Source organism: Delphinapterus leucas, chromosome 17 (genome assembly GCF_059928025.1).
Source record: "Delphinapterus leucas isolate spDelLeu-1000000601 "Yukka" chromosome 17, BTC_Dleu_Yukka2, whole genome shotgun sequence".
Classification (NCBI taxonomy): Eukaryota; Metazoa; Chordata; class Mammalia; order Artiodactyla; family Monodontidae; genus Delphinapterus; species Delphinapterus leucas.
In genome coordinates this window covers 46,296,341-46,320,372 of record NC_143145.1, presented here as the reverse complement: position 1 = coordinate 46,320,372, position 24,032 = coordinate 46,296,341, and the positions used below count along the sequence as shown (strand labels likewise).

At 39.4% G+C, this 24,032-nt stretch overlaps 1 protein-coding gene across 2 annotated transcripts in view; it reads right to left on the bottom strand.

Moving 5' to 3' along the window:
• PIP4P2 (phosphatidylinositol-4,5-bisphosphate 4-phosphatase 2) overlaps positions 1 to 16,687 on the bottom strand; it is an 89,452-nt gene extending 72,765 nt beyond the window's left edge. For both annotated transcript variants that reach the window (XM_022584816.2, XM_089898935.1), the window contains exon 1: positions 16,429 to 16,687. In XM_022584816.2, the coding sequence (XP_022440524.1) occupies positions 16,429 to 16,534 (106 nt within the window). In that variant the 5' untranslated portion in view covers positions 16,535 to 16,687. The remainder of the gene's footprint in view (positions 1 to 16,428) is intronic.
• Between the last annotated feature and the right edge of the window lie 7,345 nt (positions 16,688 to 24,032).

The window sequence follows — 24,032 nt, the reverse complement described above, 5'->3', positions numbered from 1 at the left end:
GGTTGGTCATGCCTTGGGCTTGAATGCAGTGCTGAGCTCCTTTACCAGTGAGACATGGTATGGTAGTGATTGATGGCATGCAGTGGCATCCTGGTGAATCAGATTATCTCCTATATATGATTGTGATATTTGAGGCTCCTTTACTTGACCATTATGGCAGTAATAATTACTGTGTGGATTGTGATATGGGGTAAAATGAGAATCTCAGGTCTTTAAACTCTCAGCACAAGTCATGGTCACAGAACTTCTATTGCAGCCCTAAAAATATTGCTTATTTCTAATTGTCACAGGGCTTATATTGCTGAAAATCAAACACAAAATTTAATTGTATAGATAGCTAAATTATAAGGTCAGGGAAACCCACAGCCTTACCAAGTCTGCCATGTGAAACTGAGGACACTGATTGCAAAGAAGTGGAACTCTGAAACTTGGAATGGGGCCATCTAGTTGTACCCAAACAGAGCTGAGAATCCTACACTCCTGAGTCACTCTGAGCCTCCCCTGTGAGTGGAGCACAACATTTCTTCTTATATCTGAGAACATGAGCCTCCTTTTAATGGAAAACTGTAATAACCTCACCTGAAGTAGTTGTCTTACAAGGAAATGACCATTTTTCTTAAGACCCATCATCAAACCCCTTGTTGCCTCAAGACCCATAAACTAGGATCAGATCTCAACAAGCTTTAGGAGGACAAGTACAAAGTGTGACTCAGAAAGAAGCAACTAATACATCAAGAGAATTGCAATGTTTTGATAATATATATTGTCAGAAACCTGGAGAATATGTGTGGGAGTGAATCCTATGGGGGTTAAAGCAAAGAGGATGGAATATAACACTGAGTTGAGCCAAATTTAACAATCCTGGTGTACTTGACAAATGTTCTGGTTTCAATGTTTGTTTGAAATCTGGAAGTGGCTCTATCAGTTTACTTTTTGGTTTGATGAGACTTGGCCTTACATTCAATGAGGCTGAAATGTCAAAACATCCCTAGCATGATGCAGAAGGAGCAATCAAAGGTTTAAGGAGTCAGGAATGTTAGAGTGAGTTTATCATATGAAATCTGCATCTCACACCCCACTACATCCCCTGAGAGGACCCAGAAGATATGCCTTTAACTAAGGCATTGATTTATACATTATTTAGGGGAACACAAGCATTCTGCTGTGGTGGCTCTCCTACATAGGCCAGGCATTACAGTGCAGGATGACTCCAATTGAGATCATGGAATCCCAGAGTAACAGAGGCCAAATGGCAGCACTTAAAAGTCAAAGAAAAAGTGGGTACATTTAATGTAATGGGTAATAGTGGATATTAGAAAATTTTGATCCATGAGGACCTTTGGCAGTGGCTCATTGAAATAAGCCTAAGAATGAAATGGATGGGTAACCTACACAAATGTTACTTGGTTATATATAATAGAAAAATCTAGGTCTTAAAACCAGCAACCTGACTTGAGTAGCCACAGTGACGAGTCCTAGTTTTTCAACCAGTTTCCAACAAAGCTAATTCACAGACCCAGAGCATCTTTATTGAGGGTTTGTTGATGCCTCTGACAAATGATCCAGCAACACTACTATAAGTATATATTATAAATCTCCAAGTCTCCCCCAAAGACCTGAGATCATTTACTAGAGTGACTATTCACTGGGGAAAAAGAAAATACCCAGATATTTCAGGTATCACTAGAAACTGGCTCATAAATGGTGTTAATTCCTCAAGACTCAAAACTCCAATGTGGGCGGCCTGTCAGAGAGGTTATGTAGATGGTCATCAGGTTACAGATGGAGTCTTGCCCCAGATCCACCCATAGTGGTCCCAGTAAATCTGGGTACCCACGCTGAAGTTATTTTCCCAGTTTCTGAATATATTATTGGAACAGACATTCTTGTCAACCAGCAAATACCTAAATTGGTTCTCTGGCCCACAGATTAAGGTAGGAAGGGTCACACAGAGGGTCCCTGGATCTTCTACTAAGAGCAGCTCCACATTCCCTGGAAGGACTACAGAGGCAGTGCTACTATGAAAAATGTAGGAGTGGTAATAACTGTCACATCTTCATTCAACTCACTCATTTTCTAAGTTTGACTGCTGCTCCAGGGCAATTCTAGTTTTGTAACTGAGGAGATGTGATATAAGCCCCCTCTATGAGCTCTGATGCCAGAGGAAGTCAAGAGGCCTTCAGCTATAGTTAGGCAAAAAGCAGCAGCCAGCCAGGCCCTCTATGGTGGATTTCCAAGAGTTACTTAGCACTCAGTCACAAGTACTTAGCATCTGTTCTGTACCAGGTACTGTACTGGATGTATGTCAGGGATACTAAGGAGAAGAAGGCATACCCCAGGGCTCAAAGAGCTCACATTCTTAACATGTAGAAAGACAGTAAAACTACAAGTACAACTTGGTGTGGTAAGTGTTCTAACAAGGATATGCACACACGGGGCTTTGGGAGTATAGAAGAGGGCATATAAATCTGACTAAGGTGCAGTGTGTCAGGAGCGAGGTGTAGGGGAGGGAAGAGAAAAGTCACTCTAGCACAATTTAGCATTCAAGTACTGCAATCTTTCTATATATTTTAACCATCAACTCCTTTCTCCAAACTGCAGCTCTAGAAAAACAGCTATACCTTATTAAGTTTGGTCGTGAAATCAGCTTGGCACCAATATCAATCTACATCCTAATGCCTCTAGTATTGCTTGTAGGCGCTTATGTGGGTCCATGGTAGACCCCAAGGCAACAACAAACTGGGTATTCTTATACAGCTGGTGATGATGAGCACTGAATTCCACTATGGGTAGCTTATCTGCTATTTTTCCCTCCCTAAGTGGTCTTAGGCATTTGGGTTGTAACAAAATGCTGCCATATAACTGGAGATACTGGCAAGAAATGCCCAGTGACCTGCCAATGACAAATTCCCAGATGACAAAAACTTCTGCTCTGTCTTTTCTATTTCTCATTAGGCAATATTTTTACCTCATTCTAGTGCATTTCATTTGTGGTACTAGTACTTCCTTCCAGTATTGGCAGTTAATAAGTTACATATTCTCTCATTTTATCAACTACTGTGTTTATTTTTATTGAAAAAAATACAATTTTTTCTGACACGATTTATGTGAAATCATATTGTTTGTATATGCATGGCTCCATTCTTAATTTTTTATTTACAATATTGCTTCCAAGAAAGCATGTGTTTCAAGAAAAATATAGAGATACTAATTTTTAGCACAGAAAAACAAATTGTTTCCAAGGCAAAAAATGTACCTGCCTAGAAATTTAGAAACTCTTCCCATAGCCAGAGGAGGTAACAGATTCCTATTCTGTCACTCTTCCTAGACAGCTCATTTTCACTCTTACAGACTTGCTTTTTCTAAGAGAAAGCAAGACACTCCTTTGCATATACCTACTATACACACTAAATGATAACTTGCAGGTTACAAGTATTCATGAATCACAGTTATAAAATATACTTAAATATAACTGAACCCAAAATTTGTTTTAAGACATTTTAGGTGAGAAAATATGAGGGGGGAAATTACCTCAGTATATGGGGAAGGGAAAAAGTTCAACTGGATTTGCAATGTTTTATTTGTTTCAATATATGAAACAGTATGGCATAATGTTAAGGTCTGATAGAATTAGATGATGATATATGAATGATTATATTATACTCAGTATTATTCTATCTTGAAATATTTCGCTCATTTTTTAAAAAATGACCTAGCGATTAATAGATTATAGATAAAAGTCACCAGTTTAGTAATTTTAGAATTTGGGACATATTCATCATAAATCTAAGCAAAACCAGATAGATACAATATATGGAGTGAACTGAACCTCTTAGAAACAGTATTTATTTGTTAAGCATATTTAGTGAATAAATCCCTTAAATTCTAGTGCTTAGATATTTCTACCACATGGGTCAATTAAATTTTATTTTAAAATATAGCGATTAATAAAAAAAATCCAGAAGTTAATCCATTAAGAGGAGAGTTCCTCATTGTAGCCAGCAGGAAGTATAGTGATGGAGATCCTTCCTTTGCTATGTGGGCATTTCTAATGAAACAAATGGATTCAGCTACATGCTCTGCTGGATCACTTCCATTTTTTGTTCTCATGTTCTTCTGTAAACCTGTAAAACCTTCACTCTCTAAGTGACTTCAATATCACCATGATGGCATCCTTCTTTATTTTCTCACTCATTCATTCATATGACAGATCCTTGTTCAGTATAAGATCAAGTGCAAGAGACTATGTAGGACTCACAGATAAAAGATACAAGAATCCTGTCTCCCTCCTTGTCTTCCTTGATAAGGTCATGTACACAAATAAGTATTAAAATATATAGTAGAAATGTTGAGAGATATTGCTTTGGGAACATATATCGTCCAGTAACAGCGATTAGAAAGGATTACATGGAAAGAAAGGACTTTGACGAATGGCTAGAATTTGAATGCTTCAGTTTCTAAAATCCCTTTCCTACTTATCTACCCATAGGAAGCAAAAAGTAAATCCTCATCTAGAGAAGACCAGAAGTGCCTAATAAATGATACTGGTATGAGGCAACGAGCATGGTCTTAGGAAAAAGCAGATACATATAGTGATACATTTCCCATATCAAAACAGGATTCTTCCTATTAAGATCTTGACAAGTGGGAGTAATGGACCAAATCAAACACAATGAAATATAAGGTTCCACTGCAAGGACCTGTATAGAGATGTAGGGACATGGTCTAAAAAATAGCATTTGTTACATTGTTCAGGGTCCTACTGAAGGATAAACTCTACAAGGATCAATAACATAATGTGGCCAAAGTGCTTTCTGATACATTAAATTTTTATTAGTAACATATTTCCATGGCTCAAAAATCAATATTAATGTAAAAAATATATGCTTAGAATTGTTACTCCAATTTCTGTGCCAATCTACCATGCCCCACTTCAGAGATTTCCACTTAAATTACTATTTTTTTAATCCTTTCAGTGTTTCTTTAGCCTGGTACAGGTAATATATACCTGTAATATGTAATACACATATTCTTTTTTCTCCATCTTTCGTACAAAAAAAGGGAATATGGGGCTTCCCTGGTGGCGCAGTGGTTGAGAGTCTGCCTGCCGATGCAGGGGACACGGGTTCGTGCCCCGGTCCGGGAAGATCCCACATGCCGTGTTGTGGCTGGGCCCGTGAGCCATGGCCGCTGAGCCTGCGCGTCCGGAGCCTGTGCTCTGCAACGGGAGAGGCCACAACAGTGAGAGGCCCGCGTACAGCAAAAAAAAAAAAAAAAAAAAAAAAAAGGGAATATGCCTTCCTCATTCTTCATCTTGCTTTTTTCACTTTATTTTATATCTTGGCAACCTTTCCACAATGGTACGTAGAGTTTCCTCATTTCTTTTCCAGCTGCACAGTGTTCCAGTTTGTGGGTGTATCACAGCTTATTGTGGTGGTTTTAAAATATTAAATTTTAAAATGCAAATTCTTTGAAACTCATCCCATTAGAATTGAAGTCTATGTTCCTTCACCTTACGTGCAGGTGTTTGGACCAATAGAGCATGGCAGAAGCGACACCATATTTGACTTCTGAGACTAGGTCATAAAAGACCATATGGCTTTCACTTAGGTCATCTTGTGTTCAGGCATGTCTGATAGTTTTAATAATAACCTATGTCCTCATTAGGGACTGGCAGTAAATATAAATACTACTTTTGTTGAGCAAGGCAAAGCATTCTATATAGAGAAACAGGATCCCTGAATTCTGTAAACTTGGAAAATGGTTTTCTTATAAATAACTTTGTATTAATTGGCAGAATCCATACAGCTCAGTAGAAATCAATGTTTATTTGGGAAATTCCTATGGTCTAAGATTAATAACAACTCAGGCGTCTGTGAAAGTCTTCTACTTTAAATCTGCTCACTATCCCTTCTATGTATTGCTGTTCCTCTGGATGGTGAATCTTAGCACTTTAATCTCTGAAACTTTAAAACTTCACATGTTCAAATGATGAACTATTAGAGGCTTTCTTGTATACTGTGTTTTGTTTTTTTTTTTTTTTTTGCTGTACGCGGGCCTCTCACTGTTGTGGCCTCTCCCGTTGCAGAGCACAGGCTCCGGACGCACAGGCTCAGCGGCCATGGCTCACGGGCCCAGCCACTCCGCGGCATGTGGGATCTTCCCGGACCGGGGCACGAACCCACGTCCCCTGCATCGGCAGGCAGACTCTCAACCACTGGGCCACCATGGAAGCCCTGTATACTGGTTTTAAATCCATATTATGGATCTGTGAAGCTTAACTATCTCAACTTGACAAAGAATAGGAGGAAAAAATATTTTGCCATTGCCTTTAGAAATACATGCTTTGAATAGAATGCCCTGACTGGTCATGTGGCACATACAAATACTTCCTATGGAAGAAAAAAACATTGCACACTAGTTGGTCTTCTGATGCTTAAAAAAGCCATGTAACACTCCTTAATGTTCAATAATACTGTCTTTGCAATTTTCAAAAGGGTATTGGAAGAAATAGAAATTTAAGTAAAAAAGGGACATTGGAAGTAAAAAATGAGGTAAAAAAAGATAATCATCATCTATATTTTAAAGTCACAGATATATTCTCTTAGGTGTATCCAGATTCCTTACCAAGAACAACTGTGTTATGGAATATAAAAGCAAAAGGGAACACACTACACCACTCCTTCTCAGGTGGAAAACTGAGGCCCAGAGATGTAAAGTAACTACTCTGAGGTCAACAGCTAGTAACTGGCAGAAAGAATTCAAGTGTCAGGTCCCCCAGACCAAACTACACCTGGTGGCAGATCATTTCTGAGACTATACAGGGATTTAGTTATATAATACTTGAGAAACACATGAAGACCAGGAAGAGGAGATACACTTTTCACTTCTTTTTTACATGTTTATTTTTATTCTTACAAAGAAAAAGAAGTTCACTTTATAACAGCAACCAGGGAAAGGAAAAAAAATCTAGAAAAGTGCCAAAGCAAAACAAACTCTGATGCACTCCCTACTCAATCCACCAAAAAAAAGTATGGAAGTTCTCTTGAAAGAATAGCAGGCAGAATGTGTTCCCTTTTAAGAACTATTAAAGGGTTGTCACTCTCAGGTTATGCAATATCTCTTCATCCTTATAAAAATGGAACTCATAACAGCTGAGTGTAAAGCTGTACTCAGGGTTGTCTGATTTTCCCCAAAGTGGAAGGATTAGCATTTCCATTGATCACTTCACAGACAGTAGCTTACTGCCTTCAAATATAGTTATGAACATCTGTCCTGCTAACTCTCCTCTCTAACATCTGAGATATCTAGCTAACATCTGCATCTGGCAAATCTTGCGAGATTTTTACAGAATGCTCTGTCCTAGAAGTTTGACATTCCTGAAAAGAGTTTGAAGAATCCTTGGAAATAAATGAGAAGCCGAAAGCATCATCTCCCACTACAGTGAAGTATTACCATACATATAATAAATAATTGTTGAATGAAATGTACTCCTCAGGCCTGATCTCTCCCCAGACTCCAGACTTGTACATCTAATTGCATACTGGACATTTCCAATTGAATGATGACTAAAGGTATTTCAAACTCCACTTGTCTGAAACAAAATATTTATTTCCACTGTCCTTCTCCTCACCACCCCCGCAACACACACCCAACTCCTTCTGTTTGCCCATTTTAGAAAAAAGTGCAATTTTTTACCTAGCTGTTTAGGTCATTTTTGAGATTTGTGATTCCTTTCTTTCCACTGATTCAATCCATCAGCAAGTCCTTCTGCTCTATGCATAAAATATGTCCTGAATCTAACCACATTTCACTGCTTCCATCACCTATACCCTGGCTCAGAACAACATTACCTCTTGCCTATTCCACTGTAACAGCCTCCTGATTAGTTTCATGTCTTATTGGCCTCTTACCATTTTCACCCAATAATTCATTCTCCAAACACCAACCAGGATGATCTACTTAAATGTAAAACATTTAATATCTCGTGTCTCTCGTCTGCTCCAAGCCCTTCATGGCCTCCCATTATCCTCCGCACACAATCCCATTTCTGATGGTGGCCTACAAAGCTGCCATAAAACTTGTCACCCTCCATCTGCCTCTACAAGGATGAAGTACTAGCCACTGCAGCTGCTGATCTTCAACACACCCTGAAAGGAGTTCACGGCAGAGATCAGGAATGAGGCACTATGTTCCTTGGGAAAAACTGGCAGAACAGGCCTTCAGAGAGTTAGGTATTTTTCAGGAGAAGATACTATGAGCCCAATTTCTTGCATCTTCTCATATCTAGAAAAGCACTAAAATCATTAAAGGAGACATCTGCTCTTCGTGACTAGCAGCAACCTTCTGCCAAAATGTGTGCTTGATTGCATGTCCCTTTCACTAAAATCACATATATACTGACCTCCCACCTTACCTCTTTGGAACAGTTCCTCAGAGGTATCTGAGGGGCTGTCTCCCAGCCTATATTTCTCATTTTGCCCCAAATAAAACTTAACTCATAACTCTCACATTGTGCATTTTTTCAGTTGACAAAGCTCTCCTGGACTTCCTAGTATAGTCCTCTAACTTCTTCTACCACACTCCCCTAAGTCACCACACTCTAAACAACTGTCCTCCTTGTTTTATAACAGCATGTTTTGTGCCTGTTGTTCCAGCTGCCTGACACACGCCTCCCCTAAATCTTCCAACAGCTGATTCCAACTCATTTTTCACGTCTCTGAGCAATTGTCATCTTTGAGATATCTTTCCTGAACACACTACCTGAAATACTCCCCAAACCACCATTTACTCTATCCTCATGCCCTGCTTTATTCTCTTCACTCTCTGGAGTTATAATCCTTACGAAGGGTAACTCTCACTGAAATGTAAGCTCCCTAGCATCTGGAACAGTATAACAGGTGCTCAAATATTTGAAATGATAACTGACTGAATGAAACATTTCTTGATTAATGTTCTAAAGATGTTTGGTAGAGCCAGAAGGAAATGTGGGCATTATAAAATAGAATAAAAGAATCATAGAGCTTGATGCCTGCTGAATAACAGAAAAGGATTATAATAGGAAATGGGCTTGCCATAATATTGGAAAACTGGAAGCAGATACACTTCAGCAACGTTTGGGCTCTATTTTCCCTTCATAAGGATGTGGTCTCACTGAAGGAGATTTTGATTCAAGAACAATTTTGTACAACAAGTATCTACTGTACAGCACAGGGAACTATATTCAATATCTTGTAATAAACTATAATGGAAAAGAATCTTAAAAAGACTATATATATATAGTATAACTGAATCACTTGGCTGTACACCTGAAACAACATTGTAAATCATTTGTACTTCAGTAAAAAACAAACAAAAAAGAACGATTTTGAAAAAAGAAAAAACTCCCTTAAATGGAGCATCAGCTTTAGCACACAGCACAATATCAAGCTTCCCTACTTTCTCAGTATCACAGCAGGTCCACACCCATATTGGGACCTTCACGGAGCTTCCGGTAGCTGCTCTCAAATATGCTGCATCTATTTCCACTCATTGTGACAAACTGGTTTCTAGTGGGTTTCAGAAACCTTGGCAAATATTGATAAAATGAGAATTTAATTTAATCTTACAGTTGGTTGTGCATATAGTGTGGGTCCCTGGGTCTACATCATCTCTTCCTGCCGGTCCACAGCCAATCTTAAACTCTGCAAGGATGCAAGGAGGTTCCGAAATTTAAAAGACTGCCCAGGGCTTCCCTGGTGGCGCAGTGGTTGAGAGTCCGCCTGCCGATGCAGGAGACACGGGTTCGTGCCCCGGTCCGGGAAGATCCCACATGCCGCGGAGTGGCTGCGCCCGTGAGCCATGGCCGCTGAGCCTGCGCGTCCGGAGTCTGTGCTCCGCAACGGGAGAGACCACAACAGTGAGAGGCCCGCGCACCGCAAAAAAAAAAAAAAAGACTGCCCAAATAGATTCAAGGACTCTAACTCAGTGCAATGGACTGAATGTTGTGTCCCCTCAAAATTCATATGTTGGATCCTAACCCCCCATTAGGAGGTGGGATCTTTGGGAGGTAATTAGGTCATGAAAGTGGAGACCTCATGAATGAGACTAGTGCTCTTATGAAAAGAACCCAAAAGAGCTCTCTTGCCCTCCTCTGCCACTTTAGGATACAAGGAGAGGTTGGGGGGTCTGCAACCCACGAGTTCTCACTAGACACCAAATCTGCTGGCACCTCCATCCTGGACATCCCAGACTCCAGAACTGTGAGAAATAAATGTTTGCTGTTTAAGCCACCCAGTCCATGGTATTCTGTTATAACAGCCTGAACCAAGACACTCTAGTGCCTAGTAAAACTCTAGTCTAGTGTAGAACATAGTTCCAAGTGAAATAAAACTTTGCCTCACTTTAAAGTAAGGCACCATTTTTAACTTTAGATTTCTTCAGGTAGAGGATCAGTAAAAATATACTTTATTTATTGTACAATTTCTAAGAAGTACAAAAGTTCATATTAAATAACTTATCTCTCAAACCAGGAGTCAATTTATTTTCTAGTCACCGAAAACATTTCCTCAAGCAACTTCCAATTTACACACTTTTTAAAGTGAAACAAGGTGAAAAGGAAATGGCAATGCCTTCTAAACTGCAATTATGTTTCATAGGAAATCTAAGTGTGTTTCAGAATAAAGGAATATTAACCTCTTCATTGAAGTTAAGTTGCTTTGAGGTAATTTTACAATTAAAATAAATGCACATTAGAGTATTACATTAGATGGAAATGAACAGCTCTTCAATTCTTAAAAAGGATTTGAATATAAACATCTTTTTTTTTAAATTTTATTTTATTTATTTTTTATACAGCAGGTTCTTATTAGTTATCCATTTTATACATTTTAGGGTATATATGTCAATCCCAATCTCCCAATTCATCACACCACTACCCCCACCCCCACCCCCCTTGCCGCTTCTAAACAAACTCTCACTAATAACCTCCATGGCACTAAGTTCAAATGACATTTATTTAGACCTTATCTATTTGCTCTTTCTTGTAGCTTTTGACATGTTTGACCACTCCTTTCTCAAAGTGTTTTCTTCCCCTTGATTCTGTGATATTACAGTCCCCTGGCTTTCATCCTACCTCACTGGAAGACACTTATCAGCCTCTTTGCAGGCTCTTCTTAATCTGACTACTCATTAAATTTGGGAGTTTCTCAAAGCTTTGTCCTAGGCTCTCTCTTCTTTTATGTTATTCTTTCTCCCTGAGTCTCATATAAAGCTTCCCAAACTTTTTCACATTTTGGTACACAGAGAAAACAACAATATTTGTATAGCTACTCAGAGCTGGAGGCCACTGGACTAAAGGCTTCTGCTACTCCAAGGACTGAGGATAATCCATATCTTAACACATGTATGTTCTATCTCGTCACATTCCATGGAACACTGATGGGGCTTTGGGAAACTCTAAATCAAGATCCATGTATTTGGCTGTCACCAATATGTAAATAACACAGTTTTATATTTTCAGCCCAGATCTCATTTCTTAGCCCTACATCTGTAAATCCAATTGCTTATCTGACATCGCTTCTTGGATATTTGAAAGCACCTTAAATGTATCATGTCTAAAACTAAGCTCATGATCTGTATTCTTCAAAACCTAGTCTTCTTCTGGTGTTTTGCCTCAGTGTAGGCAATCACACCAAGTTGTAGAAGCCAGAATTCTAGGAAATATCCTTTCCACCTCCCTCTCATTCCTACATTCAACCTATCATCAACCCCTCTTCAGTAATTCTTAACATCTACGTATCTCTCCACTTCTACCACCACCTGAGTCCAAGTTATCATCACAGTTTATCAGATTTGTCCAAATCATTATAGTAGCCACTCAAAGTCATCTATCCTCATCTACTCTGGCCCTTCTCTAATTCATTCTCTAATCAATAGATAGAGTAATTAAAAAATAATAAAAGATCTAACCAGATCATCCCTTTGCTTAAGGCAAAATTCTTCAACATGACCAATCATCCCTGCATGCACTGATTAATACTTACTGTTCTGGTCATCTGTTGCTGCAGAACAAATCACCCAAAAACTTAATGCTTAAAACAACAATTTAATATTAGCTTTCACGATTCTGTAGATTGTTCAGACTCAGTTGGGATGTTAATCACCTAGAATCTGCCATGCAGGTGCAGTAAGAATTTGGCTTGGCTTGGAGTCATCTGAAGGCTCAAATGGGCATCCAAGATGGCTTCTTCACTCACATGTTTGAGGGCTGGACAGGCATCCCTCTCTCCATATAGCCTCTGCAGGTGGCTAGTTAACAGTTCCTCAAAGCATGGCAGTCTCAGGATGTTCAAATTCTTATATAAGTTACTTTCCTCAGAGTGTACTTTATAAGAGACCAAGGCAAAAGCTGCAAGACCTTTTGTGACCTAGTCTCCTAAGTCATTCAGCTCTCTATTATCTTATTCTGTAGGCCAAAATCAATCACAATGTCAGCCCAGATTCAAGAGAAAAACTATCTAAGGACTTGAATATCAAAAAGCATAGTTCTAAGGAGAGTCTCTGGAGAATATAAACCACACCAACCTCTCCACTCCCATTTTGCAGCACCTTCCCTACTGCTGTTTCTACTTTGACCACACTGGCTTTCTTTCAGTTCCTAGTACTTACTATACTCTATCCTGCTAAAGGCTTTTGCACATACTTTTTTTTTTTTTTTTTTTTTTTGCTTAGAGTGTTCTAATCCCCTCCCTGCCAAGTTAACTACTGCTAAGCTTTCAGAGCTAAATCAAGTCTCAGGAAAGCCTTTCCTGACCAGGTTAAATCTTTTCATTATATACTCTCATGGCACTGGATATATTTTCAGCAGTGTCCTCATCCCCACTGCACTTTTGCATTTGTTTGAATGATTATGTAATTTATGTCTCAATATCCCCCACTAGACTGGAAGAGGGGCCATGTCTGTCTTTCCCTTCTTACCACAGAGCTTGGCTAGTACTCCAATATTTATTTGCTGAATGAATAACAGAAACAAAGTAAGCAAATGAAACTATCTCTGTATAACAAAGTACTCTTTTCCTTATAGAATTATAGTGAAGTAGATAATCGCATTCCCATATTCAATACATAATCAGACAACCCAAATATAAACCATTTTTCACAGATGACGTCTCATAAATTTAGAGGTCATATTCATTTGCCACATCCTTCCTATAAAATTAGCAGATGTATAAAGAAAGCAAACAAATATAGCCAAATTGTATGTTTTGTGGTATTTTTTCCAACCTCCTTTCAAATGGGCCTAAAACTATCTTTGATTTTAATTTCTATGATTTAACAAAAGCTGACAAATATACCAAATGGGGCACTGTGATCACAGGAGAGGTGATGCCCTCCTACTCTATGCAGGAATCCAGTACTGACAGCAAAGACCACTAGAAGCATTCCACTTAGAAACCCAGAAGGATTTGTTACACAAATGAAACCAGATGCAAAATACTAACTGTTCCCCCACTACATTATCGATAACTTGTCTATAAATAAACACTCCATCAACTTTCAATCTGAAGTGGAATATTTCATCTTGGGGTGGGATCTCACATTCCTGTTCTTAGAAGGTTACACAAATAGCGAAGAGTTGAATTGGAGAAAATAGTCACTAGTTATGGCTATTAACCAGTTCTACGAAAATTTTTTAATGTCTGGGTAATTATAGATGGTAATTATCATAAACCAAAGTTCTTTCCCAAAAAGTACATTCTATTTCTGGTCTTTTGAATCCCAAGCTTCAACTCTACTGTTATCAACTACTGAAAATATTTGGTCTAGTGACAGACTGTTTCTTACAATCTGAAATGATTCAACCATGCCTTTACTTATTCTTTTTCCTCATGTCCCATGAGGGCATGGATTTGGTTACTCTTGTTTACCTAGAGCAGTCTCCGGCACGTTGTCCCACCTGATGCATTACTGAATGAGTAATTAGCACTGTTCTTCTAGAATCAGATCTTGTGTAGTTACTCAAAATATTTATCAAGATTCTTATTTGTTATTAATAAAAGATATTTTGCCGAAAATGCAAAAAAAAATGCCTTTTACTTCTCATTTATGCTTCTTGCTTCCTCGGTATTACGCCATATGAAATTAGTGTTTCTAATTATCTAACCTGTCTCATTCACCAGTTAAGAAAAAAAAAATTGTTCTACAATAGGCAGAAAGAGCTTTTTGCTAAAACATTGTTACAAACAAGACAACAGACCCAAAATGGAGTCACTTATGCCTCTCTCAGAAATGGACTCTTAACCCAATCAATCAGGAATCTCCTGATCAGCACTAGTGAGGTCATCTGCCTGATAGGCCCCTGCCATCCCCTAAAGAAAAGTGACCTTGCCACAACCAATCCACATTTTGCTAGTATAACTTCCCTGTCCCACTCCCTTCTGCCTATATGAGTCTTTAATTTTGTACAGTTCCTTAGAGCTCCTTTTTATCTGCTAGGCGGGATTCTGCCTGATTCATGAATCATGAAATAAAGCCAATAAGATCTTTAAAATGTACTCAGTTGAATTTTGTTTTATAACACATTGAATTTCTTAGGTAAAAGTTTTCTGGAATGAAACTTCTTTTTCTTAGTGGCTGAGCTGAAACTTGTACCATATTTTGTGCTTTGAGAAGTCTTATCAGAATAACAACTATTTGGCAAATGATAAAGAAGTCTACAAGCAGGTCCGGGAGTATGCCCATTTTTGTGGGATAATTTAGCCACTCTCTGACTAAAAATAAAAAATATAGATGCAAGATAGAGAGCATGAAAATCTGTTATGGGACAGTTTCTTAAATCTAAATTCTGTCTCTCAATAAATCATCAAATATTTTGTCTTAAAAGGGTGAATTGATGAAATTGAAACAGTCATTAAATAAGTGTTTAAACCTGTTGTAGACCATACAGTTTAGATAACAGTAAACACATTAACATCAAATTTGCCTTTTAAGGAAATTCCCCCAAGAGGTGTCCTCTGACACGTGTTTAATGCTGACCAACAAACATGACTTGTGGGTTTTCTATGGGTGAGTATCTGTACCATTTTGCACCTTATTTCTCAACTCATTAATCACACTAAATTATTCACAGCTAAACATCCTTTTCCTTTGTCCTGCTTCTTGTTAAGTGTGGATTAAGATCTAGATTGTTGCTTTTCAAGTTATAAAGTATTAAATGGAAATTTTAAATACTTGACAAGTTCGACCTGCTCTACAGCTGCTCCAATTCCAGACTTGAACGTAGAAAAAGTTGTGCTACAGGAAACAGGATCCACCCACATTTTCAAAGGCATTAATGTTTGCCTCCTTGGGTTTTTAAATGTCTCACATTCAGCCAAAAAGGAGAGATTCATTTAACCTACATTTGCAAGTGCCATATTTGACCAATCTTTTCACTACTCTAAGTGGTTTTTTAAAGTCTTGCCTTCCATTTTCTATAACTACTGACTCCGCCTTATTTCTACTATAGGAATCAACTAAAAGGCTTAGAACAAGGATAGATCTTGGAATAAATTGAATAGTTTGGTAAATAGATTTCCCCCTTCTTTCTTCAGACCCCATTGCCATCAAATCTTTCTTGATTCCACTTTACGAAGAGAAATAAATAGAAATATTTATTTTATTAACTTGGGTTACTTTTAAAAGTCAATTTCAATCTCACTCAATGCACTCAATCTCACTGCATTTTTGATGCGCATCAAAAATATTCCATCTTCTCTTCTATTCCTCATTTTACCACTAAAACTAACACATACTCCTTACAAGTAGAAGCAATAAGGAAGGGCAGAGATTTCAGACATGTTAGGAATATTGATTAACTCTTCTCCTTTTGCTAAGGCAATTCCCTGATTGAACAGACTACTGGTGGGTGAATGGTAGGAAATGCATATTTTTCAAGCTAAGCCCTTTCAAGGACAGATGCCAAGGTGAGCAGTACTCCTGGTTTCTCAGCAACGTGGAAGAATTTGTGAATGACTGTGAAAGATTTGCACAACCATCCAGCTGCACTTAGGAGCTGCTCTAAAACAGCAAAGCCCAACCTGGGAAATTCATGCCACATCCTGTACCCCTGGGTCAGAAGTGGTGAAATACACACACACACACACACACACACACACACACACACACACACAAACAGCAGTGGATAAGACACGGTGCACACACACACATCCCATACCCGTGGGTAAGAAAGGGTGAAATACACATACACGCATACACTCACACACCCCACACTACACCACGAGAAAGCCCTGCGGTGAAGCTCTCAGGCAGGCAGGCTCTGCTTCAGAAGGCACAGTCAGCATCCCTCTCTCTCAGCCCAAGTGAGAGGCTGGCCTCCGCCTCAGAACTCCCTGGTCTTTACATCCTAGGCTTTTTCTTACAAAGTAGAAAGATCTATGCTGGCCTTACCTCTGGGGCTGCTTTCTTGTAAGTATGGTGGGGCCGTGGGAGTGACATTTCCAGAATGGGATGCGGAGAGCAGAGGCGAGCGTTCGTCCACCCCATCAGCAGCCATGACTGCAGCAGTGGCGCCGGGGCCGGGGTGGAGGCTGAGTCTGGGGTTGCGGCTCCGGTTGGAGGCGCTGTTAGCGCTACTGCCGCTGCAGCCGCCTCCGGGAGGACCCGGGATGTGTCACAAGGTAGGAGGCGGGCAGGGAGGGGGGATGAGGGATCGAGAGGCGGGGAAGAGAAGCGCGCTGGGAAGCACGCCTAGGGGAGGGGAGCGGATGAAGAAAAAAAAAAAAAGAAAGGGCCCGGGAGAGCTGGGGGAGGGGAGAATGGGAGGAGCAGGAGCCCTGGGAACTTAGTAGGGCTGACTGGGAAACGCTGAGAAGGGAAGGTGCCAAGTAACCGAACGCAGAGAGGAGGTAAGTGGGAGGGAGGGGTTACAACTCTTTCTTCTTTGTACTTCACATTTCCTTAACTAAGGAAAAAGAAGAGTGAAGGGCAGCCTGAAAGGGGGCAAAAGGCCTGTGGCTTGATTACAGGAAAACTACAGCAATCACAAATCCAAGTTTAACTCCTCAAGGGAGGAAGAGGAGTTATTTGCTGTCAAACTTTACAGCAATTATATAAAGAAAACTTATTCCTAGGGTTATCAGTTCCTTCTCGAGGGCTGCTGCTTTTGTTAGGAAATCATTTTTCAACATCTGTTGTCTAAGAGGACGTAAATTTTTGTATGAGCAGTGCCATTTCCTGCTTTTCCTTGTTAATTTTTAAATATCTGTTTGGCACTCTAGTAACTGTATCTTATTGAAACTATGCATAGTGTGTTGGTTTTTACAAGTTTAATTTAACAAAATAGGTTGTCATTTTAGTTTTGTTTTTGTACTGTATTGTCCCTGACACATATATGATAATAAAGTTTATGAATAATGTAAGACAAATAACTATTTTCTTTAGTAATGTCTTAAAATAATCATTCACATGTAAAACAGTATTAAAAACAAGCTAAGTACAGTTCTCATCTTGCTTTTTGTGTTTATTTTTTTCTTTTCTTTTTTTGGTGGCTTGCTAGTGTGGTTTTAAAATCAAAGTTTTGAACATGCCCAGATAAGAAAATGCAATGGGAAAATAGTCATCATCTCAAACCGATCATTTTTCTGCAATAGTTCTTTGAGTCATTCATCACATATTATCATGTGATTACTGGTCTACACGTATGAATAGGGGATGGTCTTGGTCTTCAAGATGTCTGTGAGATAGCACAGTCAAAAACAAACCAAAAATGAGGCTGGTAGTCTTTAAAGGGGCTGGAGATTTAAAGGGGCATGAGTAAAAGCAAACTGTAGACATTTGAAACTACCTCTTATATTACGTGCCCTCTGAAGATACTCTTTATTCTGAAAATTCCATTTAGGCACCAGCTGGAAATCCTAAGGGAAAATCAAAGAATAATGTTTTCTGTTATGCAGCATCCTTTGTGGATCAGTAGTATCAGGAGACAACACAGTAAAGGATTCCCAGGGACTTCCCTGGTGATCCAGTGGTTAAGACTCCGCACTCCCATGCAGGGGGCCCAGGTTTGATCCCTGGTCGGGGAACTAACACTCCACGTTTGGCAACTAAGGCCACACGCTGCAACTACTGAGCATGCGTGCGTTCTAGACCCCCCCCCCCCGCCCCCGCCGCACTCTGCAACTAGAGAAGCTGGCACACCGCAACAAAGAGCCCTTGCCCTGCAACAAAGACCTAGTGCAGACAAAAATAAATAAATAAATAGGATTCCCATAGGATATAATCCAAGGGCATTTATAGGTCTCTAGGAACTTGGAATGTGAGGGGTAAAGATGTAGCACTCCCTGCAAAAGTGAACAATTTACAAAAGAAACAACAGTGTTTTTACAGTTGCAGCTTAGAAGCTATTGAGATAAAGAAACTTTTAAAAAGAATCAACAAAATCCTATTTCTATACAGTTAGGCCTCCATATACATGGGTTTCCGCATCCACAGATTCAACCACAGGTGAAAATTTTTTGCAAAAAACAATTTCAGAAAGTTGCAAAAAGCAAAACGTAAATTTGCCATGCTCAGGCAACTATTTACATATCATTTACATTGTATTAAGTATTATAAGTAATCTAGAGATGATTTAAAGTATACAGGAAGATATGCATAGGTCATATGCTATACTGTGTAATACTACGCTATTTTATGGAAGGGTATCCAAAGATTTTGGTATCCTTTGGGGGTGACGGGGAGATGGTGGTCTGGAACCAATCCCCCAGGGATACAGAAGGACAAAGGACGATTTTATTGTCCTATCCTGTCACCTATCACACTTTATTGTAGCAGTGTATTTACATTTCCATTACCCACCCACCTTTTATCCCCAACTGACTTTGTGAGGTCAGAAACCAAATCTATCTCATTCACTATTATATCTCCAGTATCTAACACAATGCATGACACATTAATAAGCACTTGATAAATGTTTGCCAAATAAATAACAAATGAGTATATGAACAAATCCTACACAGTCCCAGAATCTTACTAAAACAGTTGTTAACGGGAAAAAAGTTGAGAGCGTTTCTTGACTTTTTGATGAAGATGAGAGTTTTGCCACCTGACTGTTTTATTGTTCCATTTTATCTTTACAGCTAGACTTTCTTTATTGCCCAGGTAATAATGATCAGTATAAAGGTTTTTTTTATTTTTTCATTCTTTACTTCTTTATATGACTTCTCTATTAATTTCAGAATTCAATTGAGGGTGATACAGTTAATGGGTATATTGAGATTATATTTGCAACAATGCCAAATTTCACAAAAAGTAAAAAACTTATTAGATGAGTATCACTTCATTCTAGTTTAAAGATAATTCTATAGTTTATGGTTACTCAGTAAATGTTAAATAATACTGATCAATCTAAGGCCTTTTATGATTATGATACTTTGCCATCACTATTCATTTTCACTTTTGGAATAATTGTATGATTAAACAGATAATGTATGAGCTATTAAGAGATCTATCTTACCACTTACTTAAGCTGCGTAAACTACAGTTCCAGTTATCTACTACTAAGTAACAAATTATATCAAAACCCAGTGGCTTAAAATAATGTGATTTGTTATTTTTCACGATTCTGTTGGTTGACTGAGTAGACATTCTGTTGCTCTTACCTAGCCTTACTTAGGCAGCTGCATTCAGCTAGCAGGTTGGCTGGGGGCTGGGCTCAGCTGATGAGACAGCTGGGATGGCCACGAGTCTCTCTCCATATAGTCATTCAAACAAGGCTTCTTCACATGCTTAGTAGTCTCAGAGCAGTGTTCTAAGAGGGCGATTGTGGAAGCTATGGCACCTCTTAAGATCTAGGCTCTGGACCTCAAATAATGTTACTTTCACCACATTCTTCGACCTCCTTCAGCCTGCCTCCTGCCCAAAGAAAGCTGGAGGCCCAGAGACCTCTTTTCATGGTCAAAGGTAGTCACAAGGCCAGTGGAGGAATAGATTCCATATCTTCATGGATGGAGTGACAATGTCACAGTGCAAAGGGCTGTGGAACACAGGAAGGCATGATTCATTGCAGGCCATTATATAGCAAGCTACCATAGTCTATTCTCTGGCCACAATGGTTCATGTCCCTCTCACGGGCAAACTACATTTGCCCATTCCTAAGACCCCAAAGTCTCATTTAATCACCAAAGTCATGTTTGTATATCTTGTCACCTAAATCAAGTACAGGTGCAGGCAAAGTTCCTTGGGTATGATTCCACCGGTTCAGCTCCTTGGGTACAGCACCTGTTGATTCAAAGAACTGTGAACTAAAAAGACAAATTATGTGCCTTCCTCATCTCCCCCTGCCCCAGCCTCCAACATTTAACAGTGAAACACGAGCAGCATAACAGCAATAAACACTCCAATTTCATAAAGTGAGGGGAGGGAGCAGATGTGCATTTAGAATGGAAAGAACATAGTGTAACATAGTGTACACTGAACCACAGAATTCGGAAATCCAGTTGAGCATATGTCACTAGCTCCCTTGACACTAGAGCCAGGGAACGCTCCTTTATTAGGGCATAGCTCTGCTCTTAGTGTTACTGGGTTTCCTCATCTATTGCTGTCCTTGGCTCTCTGCCCTGCCACTGAGTCCTTTCTTTTCCATAAAGTACGACTCCTGTTTGTAGTTGAGTAGCTTTCCCAGTCTGCCTCCGACCCAAACAAAGTTGGAGGCCCAGAGGCCTTTTTAAAATTTTGAACTGTCTCTGTTCCTTTTAATCCAAGTTAATACAATTCCCTTAAAAACTTTGCAGGCTTCTTATAAATCTGACTGGGGTTTACTTCCTGCCCCCAAAGCCACAGACATAATTCTTTTTGAGATAGGCATCTCTCTACATTGGGCCACATTTGAGACCCTTCAGATTTGTAGAAACCCCTTTGTCTTACCTAAGGAAGTCTTCAAATCACTGATTGAATCTTTCAGAGGTCTTAACAAGGAGTTTTATAGCCATCCCCTTGGATTAAAATTTTATCCTGAGGCCATTTCTTATGTTAAAAATCTTTTACTGGACTGTTCTGAGTCCTCTATATTTCCTCTAAATTCTGTTGTAAACTGAAAGTTCTTTTTTAGTTCATCTCTGTGGTAGGGAAAATAATGACCCCCAAAAGGTGTCTACACCTAGTCCCTAGAACCTAGGAAACCTTACATAGCAAAAGGGATTTAGCAGATGTGATTAAGGGTTGCAGATCTTATGATGGGGAGGTTATCCTGGGTAATCCAGGTGGGCCAATGAGTCTTTAAAAGCTGAGAACCTTCTTGGCTGTAGCTAGTGATATTCACAGAAGAAGAAGGAGGAGAGATTAGAAGTGTGAGGAGGACACAACCTACCATTGTTGACTTTGAAGGCGGAGGAAGGGAACCAAAGAGTGTGGGTGGCCTTTAGAGCTAGGGGTGACTCTCAGCTGACAGCAGCAAGGAAATGAGGATTTCAGCCCCACAAACACAAAGAACCGGATTTTATAAACAACTTTAATGAGCAAAGAAATTGTGAGCCAAGAAGAACATAGAGCATCGCTCATCACCCAGCTATATAAGGGTTAAGTTGAAACCCACTGCAGTCTCCCCTGAGAGGAATTCAAGATGAAAAACAGGATGAGGCACTCTGTGCTTTCAATAAACAGGCCCCTAGATAGATTCATGTCTCAGGAAGAATTTCAATGACCCCAAATTCTTGCATCTTCCATACATAGAAAAGCATTAAAATCATTAACTCGAGGCTGTGTTCTTTGTGATTAGCAGCCATCTTTTACCAAGATATATGCATGACTACATGTATTTTCTGGCCAAAAAAATCATATATTCTGTCTCCTCCCCTATCTCTTTGGAGCACTTCCTCAGAGCTGTCTCCCAGGTTATACTCCTCAGTAAGACCCTGAATAAAACTTAAACTCACAACCCTTTATGTTGTGTGTTTTATTTTCAAGTCAACAAATAGATCTTCCCCTAGAGCTTATAGGCAGAACACAGCCTTGCTGATCTCTTGATTCTGGTCCAGTGAGAATTATTGGACTTCTGACCAATGGAAATGTTAAAATAAAATAAAATAGAGGGCTTCCCTGGTGGCGCAGTGGTTGAGAGTCTGCCTGCCGATGCAGGGGACACGTGTTCGTGCCCCGGTCCGGGAAGATCCCACATGCTGTGGAGCGGCTAGGCCCGTGAGCCATGTCCACTGAGCCTGCGTGTCTGGAGCCTGTGCTCCGCAACGGGAGAGGCCGCAACAGTGAGAGGCCCTAGTACTGCAAAAATAAAAATAAATAAAAAATAAAAATAAAATAGAGACCAGGCTTGAAAATCCTACAAGCAGACAAAATCATTTAAGTTACATAAAGAAAATAAATCTAGCTTATTTCATGAACATAAGTAAAAATCAACATAGTTTTTTTCTTCTAAGTGCCTCTGATAATCATCTTCCTAAAATGGTATAAGTTAATCACTGTTAATGAATCCCCTACCATCTGGAAACCCCCATTGTAATACCCGATCATTGTAAAGGTTAAACACCTTTCTTACTTCTACTTTACAAAGCCATCCTGTGACATCATGCCTCTGAGTTTCATCTCAGTGTTGGATTTGAAGACTCCCAGTTTGCAAAGTATCCTTCTGTACACCATAAACTCTTACTTAATACTATTTTACTGACCTAGTCTTAATTTTTACTATCTCTAAATAATAAACTTATGTTGTTTAAACTGCTAAGTTTGTGATAATTTTTTTATGGCAGCAATATAAAATACCACCTCTCATCAGACAAAGCTAAAAGAAGCTAATTGTTATTTTCTATACCCTACATGGAAATTAGTGAGATCAATAAGTTCGTTAGGTGCATTTTCTACCTTCCAGGTTACCATAAGTAATAGTTAATTGGTAGACTTCTGTTCTCTGGTCTCCCGTAGCAATTTCCTCTCTGCTTTTTAGCTTCTACTAACAGTTTCCCCTCTACTCCTTTCAGCATTCTCAGGCTGCCTAGTACTGAAGACAGTGCCATATACTTGGGTTTATTTTAGAGCAATACTAATTTCTATTATATTTACCTATTGCTTTGTACTTCCAGTACCACTTTCTGCTTTTTTATTGCTTTTTAAGAATCCATCATCTTACAACTTAGTGGATTAAAACAACAATGTATTATTTTTCAGAAAGATGCATCCATCTGTTGGATCAGCTGGGGACTGAGCTCAGCTGAGAAAGCTGCATTGGCTGAACCCCTGTCTCCAAATGTACTTTTACCCTGGGCTTCCTCTTTACATGTAAGTCTCAGAATAGTACACTTAGAGGGCAAAGGCAGATGCTTCCAAGGCCTTATAATGTTACAGGGAAGAACAAAATCTGACTACATATTGGATCTGTTTCTTTTTCCTTAACCTCTTCTTCCGGTTGCTTTTGTTCACTAAGAGGATACTGTCTATACATAATGGCCTGCCTCCGGGAACCCTGCCCCTCTGCCTGAATGTTAAACCAAAGTGCCTTTATTCAGGGAAACATCTTGACCCTGTCCACCTGTGGATGGCTAGGAGAAAGAAGAAATTAACACATCCCCTTCCTGAGGCTGGCCATTCCAGGAGATATTTGCAAGACTTGTGGCCTTTTTACTTTATTCCCTTACCTCCTCCCCGTCTCTGTTCTATAAAAGAAACTGGTATCCAGACTCCAATAAAATGGTTCTTTTGAGACACTAGTCTGCCATCTTCTCGGTATACTGGCTTTCCGAATAAAGTCATTATTCCTTGCCTCAATGCCTCATCTCCTGATTTATTGCCCTGTCATGCAGTGAGCAGAATGAGCTTGGACTCAGTAACAATAAGCCCAAGGTTTTGGAACGTGTACAAGTTTACTTCTACCACATTCTATTTGTCAGAGCAAATCACAAGGCCAGGTCACATTCAAACAGGCAGAGGGATAAATTCAGTCTCTTGACGGAAGATGTGGCAGTTTCACAAGCAGAGGAGCATGGATGCAGGGAGACGTGATTCATTGGAGGTCATTTTAAATTGATCAATCACAACCACAAACGATA